Genomic DNA, 16,544 nt, shown 5'->3' with positions numbered 1-16,544 from the left:
TTTTCAATAAGTTATTTTTGAAAAATTTTTCATAAGGTTTTAAGAAAAGGATTTAGGGAGGATAGGTATGAAGAGATCATATATAGCTGTATTGCAAGGACTTGCTGACTAAAGTGTATTGTGGCATTTTAGATGTGGAAAGTTATAGGTGGGAGGAGCTTTATTTCTCGAGGGTGGAGCTATGAAAAAGCTTTCAAAAAGCCTAAGCTTTCAGCAGCCTTCTGGAAGCCCTCCTCCTAATCAATTCCGTTTTCTGTGGGTGTGTTTGAAAGTGCTTTTGCCTGAGAAGTGCAGTTTCCCTTAATGGGCCATTGAATCCGAATGCTTAGGCATTGTGCTGGCTTTTAAAAAGAGATAAGAGTAAACTTCATTAAGAAGTCTCATTTTAGTGATGTATAGAATTACATTTTGAAAGCATATTAAAGTGATGATTGGGAATACTGGCATGTTCAATATATTTTCTTTTATACATTGATTGTGAAAAGATTCTGTCCATATTTTTGGAAATGTGTATGACAAAGCAGTATAGTAGTATCTATTTCAACCCATTACCAGCATTCCATTGTTTTGGTCTTGCACAGCGCTGTTTTTAGGCATTAGCAATGAGTCCTCCTTGGTTCTTGGTGTGCCTGAGTCTAGGGCAGTGGTCGGCAAACTGCGGCTCGCTAGCCACATGCGGCTCTTTGGCCCCTTGAGTGTGGCCACCAAGTTTCAATCGCACTGTACATGCGCACCCGCATGTGGTATTTTGTGGAAGAGCCACACTCAAGGGGCCGCAGTTTGCCGACCACTGGTCTAGGGAATGAGTGTTTACTTTCCAGATCTATTTACTCCTGGCTAAGAGTTTACAGGGTCACGTTAAGAAAATATATACACTGGGCAGTAGTTATTTGTTGAACATGCTGGCATACTGTTACCTCAGCGCCTTTGCACTTGCTATTCCCTTTGCCTGAGGTATCCTTAGGTCCCAGTTCACTTCAGGCTTTTATTTCGCTGTCACCTTCTCAAATGTACCTCATCTCAGCACACCCATTCTCCTCCACTTATCATTATCTAATTATTTGGTTCATAATCTCCTTGCACTAAATACAAGTGTCATATGGGCTGGGATTTTTGTCTGTTTGGTTTACTACTATATCCCTAGGGCTTATTACTGTGCCTGACACAAACTGCTTTTTATTAGGTGAATGGCAATAATTCATTGAATTGATAAACTTGTCATATGTCATGTTTCCTTGGACATAATTTGTCTGTTTGTGAATAATCCTAACCCTAATATGAGCTGTATCAAGGGACATAGATATTAAGAGTGAACATCTGTGAGTCTGTGGAGGGCCCCCCAGACCTGCTGTGAGAGGTGCAGAGTGTCATTGTGGTCAGGAATCTCCTCTGAGTTCTGTTGACCAGTTTTACTGTGTCTGCAGGTGGGGCCATTGCCACAGAGTAGACCCAGCACTGCAAGGACCCCCTATTCCAGTGATGGCGAACCTGTGACACGCGTGTCACAGGTGACACGCGAACTCATTTTTTTGGTTGATTTTTCTTTGTTAAATGGAATTTAAATATATAAAATAAATATCAAAAATATAAGTCTTTGTTTTACTATGGTTGCAAATATCAAAAAATTTCTATATGTGACACGGCACCAGAGTTAAGTTAGGGTTTTTCAAAATGCTGACATGCTGAGCTCAAAAGGTTCGCCATCACTGCCCTATTCTCTTCCCCAGACACTTGAAATCAGTCCCCAGACTTTTCTGCCTCGACCCCTGTGCTTGTTCTGTTCACACTGCCAAGGTCGTTTGTGGTGGGAAGCTTGAAAGTGGGTCGGTATTCTCTGGTTCTTGATCCCCAGGTTGAAGAGCCAAATCTTGCACATTCCTTGAACTTACCTATTGGGTGAGTCTACACAACTAATGTCATGGTCTATTCCTACAAGCAGGCAGGAGTCAGTCTGAGTCTGGTTACTGTTATCTCTACCTTGTGCCACCCTCTAATTATATCTTATCACTGGTTTTTGGTAGGACATCTGAGACTTTTTAAGCCTCACTTTTAAGGCTTATTGGCAGGCACCAAAGGTACTTTCTAGCTGTGATGTCCCCTTCTGTCTGGTCCAACATTCCCAGCCTACGTGAAATTTCTGGTCATATTTTGGGAATGTGGTGTAATCCCCTTAGAATGAAAGTAGGTTACCTTGGTGAGTAACTCATTAACCCAGGGGTACTCATCGGCATGGTCTCTCCATTGGAACTGTTAGTGGTGAAGCAGATAGACCCCTGATAGCATGGGCACCAGGATGGTAATTTTGATGTAGGAGGGTGGTGAGGGGAAGAGAGAGTTGGAGCCTGGAAATTTGCTGCAGATGGCAGACATGAGTGAATGGCAGGAGAAGATGCCATAACTGTGAGGGAACTTGAGGTGTGGGAAGAGGGGAAGTCAGAGGATAAAGGAGAGAGCATGAAAAGACAGGCATGTGGCACCAAAAAGAACCCTCCTAGTTTTGCACCAGGATCTTCTATAGCGTGGCCTACAAGATGATATGTACTTTATTTCTCTTTCAATGAAGGACAAATAAATCATAATCTTAGAAGATTCCTGAGTATTGGTCCAAGATGCTCTGTGTTTATAGTTCTATTTAGCTCATTTCTTTTTCTGAGTAGTAATTGGTTTGTACTTGGAAATGAATTGATACATAAGTCTTCTTATCCGCACCCCCCTCCCATGTCTTCTTTTATGCAAGTAGAGTGTTGAACACAGAGCTGTGCCTACGAATTATTGAACCTAGATTAGAAAGCAGATAAGTCAGCTTCAACATAATCTTGGTAGAATAAATGTCTGAAGCCTTGCTGTATTCAGAATGCATATTTAACATCTTCTTCTTTCTTCCACCCCATGCTCATTCATTTTGTAGACCGAAGTTGTTATGGCATTATAGAGTGGTTGGTGCAGGGCAGAGACAGGGCTCACTGAACTGGGTCACGAGTTCTGGGAACAATCTTGGCCACATCACAGACTCCATTGACCTATACAAAGTGTTGTTAATCTGCTTTACAAGATCTGGGAGGAGAAATGAGGTAATGTCTACTGAAACCTTTGGGCTTCTCGGAAGAACAGTATTCTACAGTAATATGATTTCCTAATGCATTTGTTTGTATTGTAATGGAGTGTAATTCCATTTACCTGAATTCCTTTGGATGTCTTTAGAATACTGATAGTCTTGCACAGGGGAAGCAGTCCAGCTTTGGGAGTAAGAACTGGGCCTAGAACAGAACCCTCAAAGGGTACTCAGCCAAATGAGCCAGCTGTAAATCTGTGAGATTAAGGGAAGGAAGTTGGGAGAGGAAATATGGGAGCTAGAGCTGATGGAGATGGGGGAGAGAGTTGTAATTATCTTCAGAGAGTTTATATCATACTTTTAAATCATGTTGTTTTACTAAAGATGAATGCTTCAATATATTTTTAAATGTGATTATTTTAATTGAGCAATATTACATATTGCATGACTCATCTGTAATATTGATCCTGCTGTCATTCTCTATATTGGTAGACCCTGTAACTCAGCTTCCTTCAAGATTTGCTTTATTATGTTCCTTGGGCTAACCTGATTGTTTAATAACTTGTTCCAACTCTGACACCAATAGTTCCATACCAATGCTAACAGGTTTATAGATTCATTTGTAAAATACCTGGTAAATTACTAAAGAACACTTTATCTTTGTTCTGTAGATAAGGGAATAAGTAAGTCTTTTTTATTGCAATAGTGCTGAGCAGGGTAATTTTTTATGCAATCTCTTTGAGCAGTATTACAATTGAGTTAGCTTTCTAGTCAGTCCTAAAACAGAAGTTAAAACAAAAGATGAAAGTGAGGGAAATATACATATGTGTCATCTCTGTCATTCTATAAAGATGTCAAGTTAGGTTATAATTATCATTATTGGACAGTTTTGTCGTGACACTTTCCAGAAGTGGTTAGTTCTTTGGCATTTCAAACCTAGCTATTCAAAAGGAGGTCAGCCCTCTATAAAGGAATATTAAGTAACTATGGAGTTAACTAGGAAAGATAAGCATATATCTTCTTTTCCAGAGAGGGGATTATATACATTTTTTAACAGCAACTGATTTGTATTTTTAGAGGACTGATACTAATCATATTCCTTTCTCTGGAGACGGGAAGGAAAAGTGCTACAACTTTTATTTGCTAAATTATAGAGTACAATGCAGAGAAAACATATCCTATCCCCCAAATGTGGCATAAAAAAAGTAAATTCCTACCAAAGTTTGTGTTGCATGCCAGGGATGTATGAAAAAAGGCACGTTGTCAAATTAAGAAGAACATTTTATATAAGAAAATGATATGAAATACTATGGAATTGTTCTTAAGACCAAAATACAGTAATCTTTTACTAAAAAATTATGACTCAGAGTTATAGTTCATATGAGCTAGATTGTGAATAATCTTAATAAAACCACATTTTTTGTTGGAGGAGGTAGGACATAACTACTGGTTGACCTGTGAGTCAGACCCAGGCAATCAGAGGCCTCTCCTGCCCTCTCCTGCCCCACAATGCATGTTCTGCCCACTGTTCCCACAGTGGGAACCTTTTGCAAGGGTGCAGTCTTGCGATAGTAATGTTCTTGTTGAGACCCTACATGACTGAACCCATGTGGGAGCCTTTATATAAACGTCTAATATTCTGGCAGGAGGATGCAGAGATCTACTTGTCTTGTGGCCACTCATGACAAGCTTTGTAAGTTCCCTCGCTCATTAAACTGCCACCTACAAGCTGGAGTGGCCTGCCTCTTTCTTTGGTCTCTCTTTGCTCTCTGTGTATGAGGGCCAGTTTCAGATTTTATCTGGGGAAGCTCCCAAGGTTGTGAACCAACAATTGTCTGTTCCTGACAATTTACTAAAATTTGAACGAGCACTTCTGAATGTTAACCATGTGCAATTTTATGTCTTAGTGTCAAACCTTCATGATAAATTTATGATTTTCTGCAATCATGTATGAGTGTAGCTAAGGCCATACTTTAAAAAAAAAGATGGGAAAATGTCCTGTTTATATTGATCTGTTGCATGTTAAATTGTGATGTTCTTTTTGAATTTGTTTCAGAATCGAAGCAAGCGCTTGGAGAAGGTCCATGTGGTTATTGGACATAAATCGTGTGACTTGGATTCTCTCATTTCTGCCTTCACATATGCTTACTTTCTAGACAAGGTGAGGGAAAAGAAAATTAATGCTTTTTAATTTGAGTTGTGATGTAAATTTTAAGAACACACATTTTCTGGGAATATAAGAAACCTATTAAAGTTTTCATGTTCTGGTTTATTGTTGCAGAGAATAATGAATTATGATCCATTAATCAATAACTATTCATTGATCACCTCCTATATGTTAGGCATTGTTATGGTTATTTCTTACTGAGTCTATTCATACAACATTATTTCAATATGATCAATGTTTTCAAATTGAAAAGAAAAAATGTTTTATAATAGTTGGTTGGTTGTATAAAATTTCAGAGAACTAACAAAAGTAAGAGTCAGGATGTCTTGTTTTCCTTTATCATCCCTTTTGGATAGTCTTTCCCTTGGGAGTAGAAAATATGTGCAGAATAACCTGCATGAACACTACATGAAGTACAGAGCTCATTGGCTGAAACTTTCAGTAACAGAGATATTACATGTCACATCTATATTGTTGTTGCCTTTTAGCCCTGACTGTGTACAACAGGTCATTCTCAGTTAGTGATAATCGCCCCTGAGTGAAAATCTTTGTACTCTGTAAAGTCTATAATATGCCTCTAAAGCTGCAAAAGGCCTTTCAATAAGTTGTTTTAAATTTTCCATTCCATAAAATTCGTTAGCCTACGGTAATGCATTATCTCAAAGCTGAAAAGGGTACATTATTAGTATTTTGGTGCTATTTCCAATTTCACACAATTTTTAATTTTATGGAGTACATTAGCTTTTTATTCCCATTTTATTTGGATCCTTGACTCTTAGGTTATGCATAGCCAATCTAAGTGATTTAATTCACATGAAACCCAGTCTTCCAGAATGAGCTGTGGTGGCAAGAACGGCTTTAGGGCAGCAGCTGACCAAAATGCTGGGTCAGGTACCCTGACCTCTACATACAGTCTTTATAGCAAATTTATCTTTAAAAAAAATTTTTTATCTTAAATTTTGTTGAACCTTACAAGGGAGATTAATTGGTATGAGGAGATAAGGGTGCCTGTGACAAGGCAAGCATATTAAACACTGATCTTATTAACTGAATTTTTTGTTCCTAGAAAAAAATGCCTGTCTCAAGAACATAGAATTGACTGAACCCGACTGACTTTTAGACTGATAGTGGCATGGATTCTTAAGGAAATCATGTACTAGTTATACCATCAACAATAACCATAATGTCTTGAATGAGATAATGACATCCAACAAAAGGAGTAGGAAAAGTAGTTGTGATAGATAAAACAAATAGATGAAAATAAAGAGATATGTGGCCTCTCTTTTCCTTTGTCTAAGGTTTGCCACTGAGCATGGAGACAAATAAGAATTACTGACGGTCACACACTGGGGATTCATTATGTTTTTGTGCCTTGCTCTGAGTTTATTGGACCAAGCCCCCTACCAGAGGTCTGCATCTCCATCTTAATTTTTCCTGAGAACCTGGCTATTCCCTCTCAGAGTAGTAACGCATAGGCTAAGTAGAGAGATTTGCAGCTTCACATGTAAGAGTCTATTGCAGGGGTGGGCAAACTTTTTGACTCGAGGGCCACAATGGGTTCTTAAACTGGACCGGAGGGCTGGAACAAAAGCATGGATGGAGTGTTTGTGTGAACTAATATAAATTCAAAGTAAACATCATTACATAAAAGGGTACGGTCTTTTTTTTTTTTTTTTTTAGTTTTATTCATTTCAAACGGGCCGTATCCGGCCCGTGGGCCGTAGTTTGCCCACGGCTGGTATTAACTACTTTCCACTATAGAGATGGTGAAAACTAAGGTTCAGAAAAGAAATTGGCTTTCTCAAAGTCACACAGCAGAGGCTGGGCCTAGATCCTAGTTCTTCTGACTCTAACCTCAGAATAGGTCCTGCCAGGATAGGCTCAGGCTGCATGCTCTCAACTCAAGTTTCAGTGTTCAAGGAGTTAGATATGACTCTACCAGTTAATCAGGAAAAATAACTTGCCATCGATAAATTACTAATGATTATGATACAGTTGTGACTCAGTATTAGCCTGACAGGTTGGAGAAAAACTATTTTGTTGGAGTGGTTTTGTGCTTCACATTAGATAGCAGTGGGTGATTCATTTTTTTCACTCAACAAATACCTATTAAATGTCTATTCTGTGCCAGACTGCTGTTTGCATCAGGGGACATAACTGAACAAAATAGACAAAATGCTCTGTTGTCTTAGAGCTAAGAAAGAGAGATGGATGGTAAGGATGTTAAACCTGTGTAGTACATAAAGACTATGCTTGTGACAGAGCTGGTGATGATGTGAGAATAAAGGTCATTTACTTTATGCAAAAATTCAATGTCACCAAACCCCAAATTTTCTCATTGATATTTAGGGTTTATTGCAATATACTCAGAGTATTTTTTTTAAAACCCTATATTTTTTAAAATTCCTATAGAAAAATTTATTATTGTGAATCTGAAATTCTCTAATTCCTACCCATCTTCTTTAACTCCCCCTATTACCACAATTTTAATAATAGGTTTGTTAATATAAGATTTTAAAAATAATAAGAAACCAACAGAAATCACAACAATTAGTCTGTGGGCCAAAATCTGGCTTATAAGTGAGTTTTCATTGACCTATTTAATATTTTTATTTAAAAAAATTAATTGTAACAATTAAACATCACAGATAACACCTAAAAATGTAAATTTCCAACTTTTCTTGAGTAATCAAAGATCTTAACTATCCTGGGCCTGGATTTTTTGCAGGTAAACAATGGGCTGGAGCTGAGTGACAGGCATCCCATAGAGATGGGACATGCATGGCTTTCTGCGTCACCACAGTCCTCACCTACCCTATTTCAGTCATCCTAATTTTCTGCTCTCTCCATAAAGAAGTCTGAATTTATTTTCTCTGAAGAGCAGAATGCATACAATTTTTTTTTTTAAATTTATGGAGGGGTTGAAGTGAGACAAAATATTTTAAATAAGGCGTGAGAAGTTTCATGTAGAGTGAAAAACATTAGGGGCCTCTTACCCATGGATAAAGCTCTGCTAATGGGGTTCAGGTAAAGTTGGTTATGAATGTCAAATGGCTTAATGAGGCCAAAGGACCTTTGTACCCTTTACTGATGTAACTCAGCTCGAGAGAAAGTAGATGTATTCCTTCCTCCTGCTGTTGTCAGAATATGAACTTCTTTCTCTGTAGGTCAGTCCCCCCGGGGTTCTCTGTTTGCCGGTGCTGAACATACCCAGGACTGAGTTCAGCTACTTCACCGAGACAAGGTTTATTCTGGAAGAGCTAAACATCTCTGAATCATCCCACATATTCCGAGATGAAATTAATCTGCATCAGCTGAATGACGAAGGGAAGTTATCTATAACACTCATTGGCAGCAACGTGCTGGCGAGGTGAGGCTCTGGAGGTCTGGTCTTTTCAGGAAGGCTCTTCTGGGCAAAGTATCACCTTGTTCACGACTTTTGTGGTTCGGGGAAATGTAAAAGGCAGAGGACATTCAGAGGAAAGGAAATATTTTTTCTTCTTTTATGGCAAAATCTGGGCTGCGCCAATTTTCTGTTTTTGCTTTTGCATTTCAAATATATGACATCTTTGAGTAGAAAGTTCTTGTAAAATTGACCAAAATTATAATTTTAAACCACTTCAAACACTTGTTGTAGCAAGGCAACTCTTGTGGGTATTGATGCTGAAGATGGGTAATAAAAATAGAAATTAAACACTAAATAAAACTGAAAGGTTCTTAAGAAAGGAATCTCAGTAGTGAAATGGAAATTTATGTAGATGGGCTATGAAAGTCATTTGATCATTGGCTCATCACTCGTAGCATTATTATACTCTAAGAGCAGGATAGATTTTTTTTTTTAAAGTTCATGTAATTTGAATTCTCTATTTCATGGACAAAAACCTTTTCATCTATTTTTGCAAATGACCTACCCAAGGTACCACATGCAGTTAATAGAGGAGTTTGGATGAAAACTTGGGTCTTCTTCCTCCTTCAATAAGTACTTAAGAATTGCTAACTAGCACAAGAATCTAAAGGTGCATAAAGAGTAATAAGACAAATTACTCAAGGACCTTACAACCCAACAAAAGATGCCTTTTGATAAACTCTCTAGTGCTACTGAATGAAGAATCACAGTTAAACATCTGAGTGGTTTTAGATGTTAGGATTTTTTTTGTATACTTTGCCAGTTTGCTAATTATTGATGACATTAACCAGTGGATATTGACTTTAGTATACATAAAATTAAAGCATGTACAATATCTAATTTTTAAACCTTTTTTAGAAAGCATATTTAGTTATGAATATATTGTAATGTTAGGTATGCAGTTATAAACAGTTTTCAGAATAATTTCCCATGGTGTTTGAAACACAAAATTCTTTTTTGACTAATATTTATCAGTCATTGATAACTGGCTGAGAGTTATTGGTAGGTTATTTGACTGACTTCATTTATCGGTATTTAGAACGATCACGTGCTTTACTAAATTTTTGTTAACCTTTCAGACAACAAATGCAAGTAGATATAAAAAAAAATAGTTGAAAAAAACCAAACGGCTGAGCTATGAAAAATATGTATCAGTTGAAATCTTTGGGAGAGTTTTGTTACCAATTAAAATTGAAAAATTTTGCTTGTTTTGAGACTGAAGTTGTGAACTCTGGCTTTGAGATAGTGTATGAAATAGATTGCTTTCCAAAAATAGAGCTCTTCATTTCCTTCACTGCTACTCATTTTGCTTTGGCACAAGAGAGAATAAAGTTAGTTTTATCCAGATTTTTCTTCAGAAGTAAATAAGCCCATAGTATTTTTTCTCCAGCACTATGACTGGATGTGCAAACTTTGGAACCAGATTATCAGAGTCTAAATACAAGCCAGTCTACTTACAGGCTTTCTAACCTTGGACAAATTTCTTAACCTCTTCATGCCTCTGTCTCCCTATTTGTAAAGTGCAAATTTTAATAAAATTCACTTAATAGGGTCATTTTATAGTATAAAATGTGATAATACTTCAAAAGTATTTGTAACAGTATCTGACCCATAGTGGGAGCTCAACATATATTAGCAATTATTATTATTATTATTATTATTATTATTATTATGCAGTAGCAAAGTGAGAAAGGAGTGCAAAGTTGTGAAGGCACTCTAAGAATCTTGGGGAATATAATTAGTTAACACGAAATGTGAAAACACATAGAATAAGGTTCTTCTGAGTCATATGCACTTATTTTTTGGCTACTGAGAGGAAGTTATTTGTGTGGGAGAAGAGATTAAGTAATTCCCCAATGTAAGAAAACATGCCATATTTCTTTCTCTTCCTCTCCTCCATTTGCTTTCCAGTGAGGACAAAGCTTTAGAGTCGGCTGTTGTCAAAGTCATTAGTCCAGTTGAGCAGAGCGATGCTGGGCTTGGGTTCGGCGAGTCTTCCTCCTCCCTCGTGGTGAAAGAGATTCTCCAGGAGGCTCCCGAGCTCATCACCGAGCAGCTGGCTCATCTCCTCCGAGGTGAGATGACTCTTTCTATTAAATACTGGAAGGCTTAATGGAGTGTCTCTCGACTTGCTCATGCAGAAAGAGTGCGATCCATTCTTGGGTTAACAATCCCTTTAAAGACCCCGGGAAGCTTCATCAGAGAGGCAGGGAGTAAAGAGTTTGTTAAAGAGTAGCATTATATAGAATATTAAAAATGTGCATTTAAAAACAGGCATGACGGATCTTTGCTGTTTCAAGGCAAGAATATTAAATGGAACTCCTGCACTTCCGCTGGGGAGCTGGAAGTGCTCCTCGACCCTTTAACAGCTCCCAGAGGTGTTTCTTGCCCCACAGTGTGAATATGGGCCAGACTTCCACGTTCTCACATTGACTATCTCCTAATGCTGATACATGCTTGGTTTATATAATGCTGTTTGGATGCCAAACTGCACCTTCCATTTTGGCAATATTGTGCAAGATGGACTTTTATAGTCAAATTGTCACCTCTTTCTCCCCCTCTTGTAATGTATTCCATTGTTACTCAGCCTGCGCCAGGCACTCTGGTCTGCAGTCATCAAGAGCTCCCTAATCTCTATTTCATGTCCATGGAGCCCACTGCTTCCAAAAAGTGATTTCCAAGCTGGAAATTGTCAGTTGACTTTGGTGCCACAATTCCATGTTGCCTCACTTAGGACAGTTTGGGGTTTTGTATTATGAGTTTTGGTGTTTGTTTTTTCTTTCTTGAACATGGCAGACATAGATTTTTCTCAGAAGTATTTAACCCAAGAAAGTAAAAACAAGTGATGAATAGGCTGAAAGAATTTAAAAAGGAAGAAGACTGAGAGAATGTTGACTCAACTCCTATTCTTTTTACAAGTCTAAATTTTTATTATTAGATTCAACAGACAAAGAATAACATTTTAATAATATAATCAGAACAAACAACACATAGGAAAAAGAAAATAAAAACTGCACATTGTTCATTGCAAGTATAAACAAGACAACAAAGAGTGAAATAGCTAGTTCTGCATATTAAATGCCTAAACACAGTTTTGAACAAACACCATATGTACCAATATTTAAGCTTTTAATATGTACAAAGTTGGTACAAATATATACCAATATTTAAGTTATGTAAACATATTAAGTTTCTAATGTGATCATTGAACTTGTTTCTTGTTAAAGTGTCTAATATAGATTGGATTAATGACAATGTCACTCATAAGGGATAATGTTTTGTTTTAATAAGATGCATAGTAGAGAAACCAGCTCACAGAGGCATATTAGTGGGAGTGGGACAAGATACTTTAAAGCAATATCAGCACATTCAGGGTATTAATTTAATTTTTATGCAGGATTAAGCAAGTGAAGTTGTAGTCTAAAGAGTCATCTTAGATCCTTCATAAGTTGACTTAGGTCTTTCAAAGCCTTTTCTTCACTTTCTCTGTCTCTACCACAATTTGGAAGGAAAAGGGTTTAAGAGTCATAAAGTTCCTGTAAATGTTTTAGAATTAATGGCCCCAGTAAACCCATTTAAAATCTTTTTCTGGCTAATGGCATCTGTAAAATGCGCTATGGGAAACTGTGTCCTCAACTAAGCTAAGCAAGCACAATCATTTATCTCCGTGACAGAGCAGAAGGAAAATAAAGGTAATTGGGGATCTCAGCCAAGAGGGAAGTTGATTGATATTTTGTTTGAAAACTAAGAAGGTTTGGCTTATTGTTCAAAAAATACATGTATTATTTAGTAGGAAAGAATTGTAGTCAATGAGCAGTTCATCTTCATGGTTTTCTATAGATAGTAAAATTGACAGTCAAAATGTAATACATTGGTATGAAGATGATTTTGTTGTTGATGCTGATGGTGCTGATGATAATATTCAGATTTAGGGAATTAGAAGGAATACAGACCCTTTTGTTAGTGGCCATGGCTTTAGTTAGCCAAGCTACCAAGAATTAAAGCTGTGGCAAAGGACTTTGGCTTTTCTTATCTTCAGAGGTTTTTCATAGGGTTGGGCTTGAAATGGGGCTTAGGAAGCAGCCAGACTAGTGAAATCACTTCATTGTTACTTGGAAATTGGAATGTGAGAAGTGAAGTGCCTCTACCTGTGAAGACTGCCAATACTGATACTGTCATGGGAGTCAGAGCCGCTGGGGCCTGGGCGGAGAAGACAGGGGTGGCATATGTGAGTGGAAAGTGGGCTCTGGAGACCTTTTGCCAAGATGGCAGGAGTGCATGTGTGTGCTGTGTATGTGGAGCGGAGGGAAACATCACTGAATGGTCTTGCCCAGAGGGGACTAACGGGCGGTGATCCAAGGAGTTTGACTCAACTGCTCATAAGGCAATGGGCAATTTTTAAAAGGTACTGAATTTTAAGTAAATATAAGAAATGAATCGAGTCAAATTTTGCATTATTCACTAAACTCAAACCTAGATTTCATACTTTTCCAGTCATGTGCTAACACCAAACCTAAAGGGACATGTTTTTATGTGCCTATAAATAATTCTAGCAATCTTTGTTTTCATAACATAAAAAGTTCTCTTTCTGAAGGGTTTCTCTATAAATAGCTATAATATTATTTTGTATTTTGGGGCCATCAAAATGATCATTAATTTGACACACATTTCTAGAACATGTCTTTATGCATTCTTCCAGGTCTTGAAGGAATGCACAATTTCTATGCACACCCTTGCCATAAAGAACTTTGAAAAATGTCTACTTCCAGATGTTGTGAGACTTGATAGTCACGGCCGACTTGGAAGAGTCTTTAAAAAGCTTCATAAGTAGAACTCTGTAGAGAATATATTATTGTAAACTTTGTACCCCCCAGATCTGAATTTACTAAGAACTAAATAATCAGTTTGGTTGTTGGTTGCCTTTCATTCCCAGGGTCAGATCTGAGAACACACCATGCTGTGGCACACGGTGCGCTCTGAAGGGATTTCAGTGGGCCAAGATATTGATCCCCTCAATCCTTGGAGAACTCCCTAAGTCTGCCCCTTAGCCTCTTATGCTGAAAGGAATATGCATTTTCAATGCATTTCTTAATTTCTAAAAGGTTGAGCCTACTTTTCCTTAGTTGTGCTTGTTAGCTCTTCTCTGCTCAACTTCTAAGTATTGCAGTACCCTGGAACGTTGTCTTGGGCATTTTTGCTCTATACACTGACCTCATTTAGTTCTGAGACTTTAGATATAGTACTTAGGCTGTGACTCCCTGTATCTTCAACTGTAATCTCTGTTAGATTTCCAGGTTGATACCTATGCCCACGTTACATCTTCACCTGCATGTCTAATTAGCGCCGCCATCTTTCTCGTGGCTGTAATGGAAATCTTTAGTTCACTCTACCTGCAAACCTGCTTTTATCCCAGTTTCCCCAATTCAGTAAAAGGCACTGGCAAAAAGACAATGACTCAGGCCACAATCAGTCCTGCTGACATACATTTAAAACATAGCCACGATCACCATTAGTGATCGAATCCAAGCCACCATTCTGTCTAGACTTGGCTAATGCGATAGCCTCCTGACAGTTGCCCCATTTCCTTCATGAAACCTATTGCCTATGACGTAGTCAGAAGGACCTTTGAATAATATAAACCAGGTCCTGTCAACCTCCTGCTTAATACCCATCACACTCAGAACCCAAGCGCCCCACCCTTGCAAACTGCAACATGATCGTCCCCTCCTACTCTGACAGCCTCTCATGCCATTTCCCCCTTTCCCACTGGGTGCTGCAAGGGCGGGGGCCTTTCAGTCTTCCAAATATGCCCAACTCTTCCCACTTTTGAGGATTTACGTAAGCTCTTCCCTCCTCTGGAATGCATGTTTCTATCTACTTATCTTTCTTGCTGTCACCAGTCTCCTCCCTCTTGACCCCTTACTCCAGAATGTAAGCTTCAGGAGAAGAGCGATCGGACATGTTTTGTTCACTGATCCACTGTTGTGTTTCTGGTGCCTGGAACAGTGCCTGCCACATAGTAGACCTTCAATAAATACTGCCATAAGATGAATTTTGCAAGATGGTTTGTATACTTTCTGTGTTTTTTTTTATGGCTAAATTGATTTAGTTAGTGCCATGATATTTTAATATCCATGGCATTCCAGCCCATCTCTCCAACGTTCTTAATGTCCAGACTTTGGGCATTATTCATTCTAACAGTTAATCCTTTTTTTAGCTTTTAGAAATCCTAGACTTTGTTTTGTAATTTTGCAAATGTTTGTTTTTATTTTCAGCAGTTGGTTGTTATATATATATGACACATATATATTGTATATCATTTTAACCTTTTTCATGGAGTATATACACGTACAGAAAAGAATGTACAATATGAATATAAAAACATAAATATATGAGTTATTACAAAAGGAACCCCCCTTTACCAATAACTCGGGTAAAGAAATAGAACAGAGGGAGAACCAAGATGGCGGCATAGGTTAACGCCGGAGTTTGCTGCTTTGAACAACTACTTCAAAAGTGAAACCAAAAAACGGAAGGGACATCACCCAGAACCACAGGGGCGCTGGCTGAGTGGAAGTCCTACAACTAGGAGGAAAGAGAAACGCATACGGACACTCAGAGGAGGCGCAGTGCTGAAGTCAAATTCTGAGGTGCGGAGTGCGCGGAGCGGGCTGGCGGCGGAGGGCGCGGTTGTTGTTTTCAATCGGGAAGGAGTCGCAGACTCTGAGCTCCAGATCCGGGCGAGTCTTTAGGGACCCAGACTCAGGCAGGAGAAGCGGGACTGTCTGGCTTCGGTCAGAGCGAGTGCAGCTTTCTCTCCGAGCTTTGCAGCGGGTGCTGGGACTGAGAGAGGCAGAGCCCCTTGGGACAGGACTGAGAGCCGCCATAACTGCTCTCTCCGGCCCACCCTGTTGATCCTGTGCGACCCGCCCTGCCCAAGCCCGGCACAGAGGCATTTGCCGGATAGCCTCAGGCAAAGGCTAGATTAGCACCTCCCTAGAGGACAGAAGTTCTCTCACTGCTGACACAGCTGAATCTCATAGCCACTTGGCCTGGAGGTCAAACCCTCCCTGGAATTAGCTACAGCAATCAAGATTTATCTATAAGACTGCGAACAAAGACCACTAGGGGGTGCACCAAGGAAGCATAACAAAATGCGGAGACAAAGAAACAGGACAAAATTGTCAATGGAAGAAATAGAGTTCAGAACCACACTTTTAAGGTCTCTCAAGAACTGTTTAGAAGCTGCCGATAAACTTAATGAGTTCTACACGAAAACTAATAAGACCCTCGATCTTATATTGGGGAACCAACTAGAAATTAAGCACACACGGACTGAAATAACGAATATTATACAGACGCCCGACAGCAGACCAGAGGAGCGCAAGAATCAAGTCAATGATTTGAAATGCGAGGAAGCAAAAAACATCCAACCGGAAAAGCAAAATGAAAAAAGAATCCAAAAATGCGAGGATAGTGTAAGGAGCCTCTGGGACAGCTTCAAGCGTACCAACATCAGAATTATAGGGGTGCCAGAAGATGAGAGAGAGCAAGATATTGAAAACCTATTTGAAGAAATAATGACAGAAAACTTCCCCCACCTGGTGAAAGAAATGGACTTACAGGTCCAAGAAGTGCGGAGAACCCCAAACAAAAGGAATCCAAAGAGGACCACACCAAGACACATCATAATTAAAATGCCAAGAGCAAAAGATAAAGAGAGAATCTTAAAAACAGCAAGAGAAAGAAACTCAGTTACCTACAAAGGAATACCCATACGACTGTCAGCTGATTTCTCAACAGAAACTTTGCAGGCCAGAAGGGAGTGGCAAGAAATATTCAAAGTGATGAATACCAAGAACCTACAACCAAGATTACTTTATCCAGCAAAGCTATCATTCAGAATTGAAGGTCAGATA

General features: G+C 38.8%; 1 protein-coding gene across 12 annotated transcripts in view; it reads left to right on the top strand.

Annotated features, from left to right (window-relative positions):
• PRUNE2 (prune homolog 2 with BCH domain) overlaps nt 1-16,544 on the top strand; it is a 218,409-nt gene that overhangs the window by 38,738 nt on the left and 163,127 nt on the right. For all 12 annotated transcript variants that reach the window (XM_059656949.1, XM_059656954.1, XM_059656951.1 and 9 more), the window contains exons 2-4: nt 5,109-5,213; nt 8,387-8,589; nt 10,537-10,700. In XM_059656949.1, the coding sequence (XP_059512932.1) occupies nt 5,109-5,213; nt 8,387-8,589; nt 10,537-10,700 (472 nt within the window). The remainder of the gene's footprint in view (nt 1-5,108; nt 5,214-8,386; nt 8,590-10,536; nt 10,701-16,544) is intronic.

This window comes from Myotis daubentonii, chromosome 11, assembly GCF_963259705.1.
Source record: "Myotis daubentonii chromosome 11, mMyoDau2.1, whole genome shotgun sequence".
Classification (NCBI taxonomy): domain Eukaryota; kingdom Metazoa; phylum Chordata; class Mammalia; order Chiroptera; family Vespertilionidae; genus Myotis; species Myotis daubentonii.
This window is presented reverse-complemented; position numbering and strand designations above follow the sequence as displayed.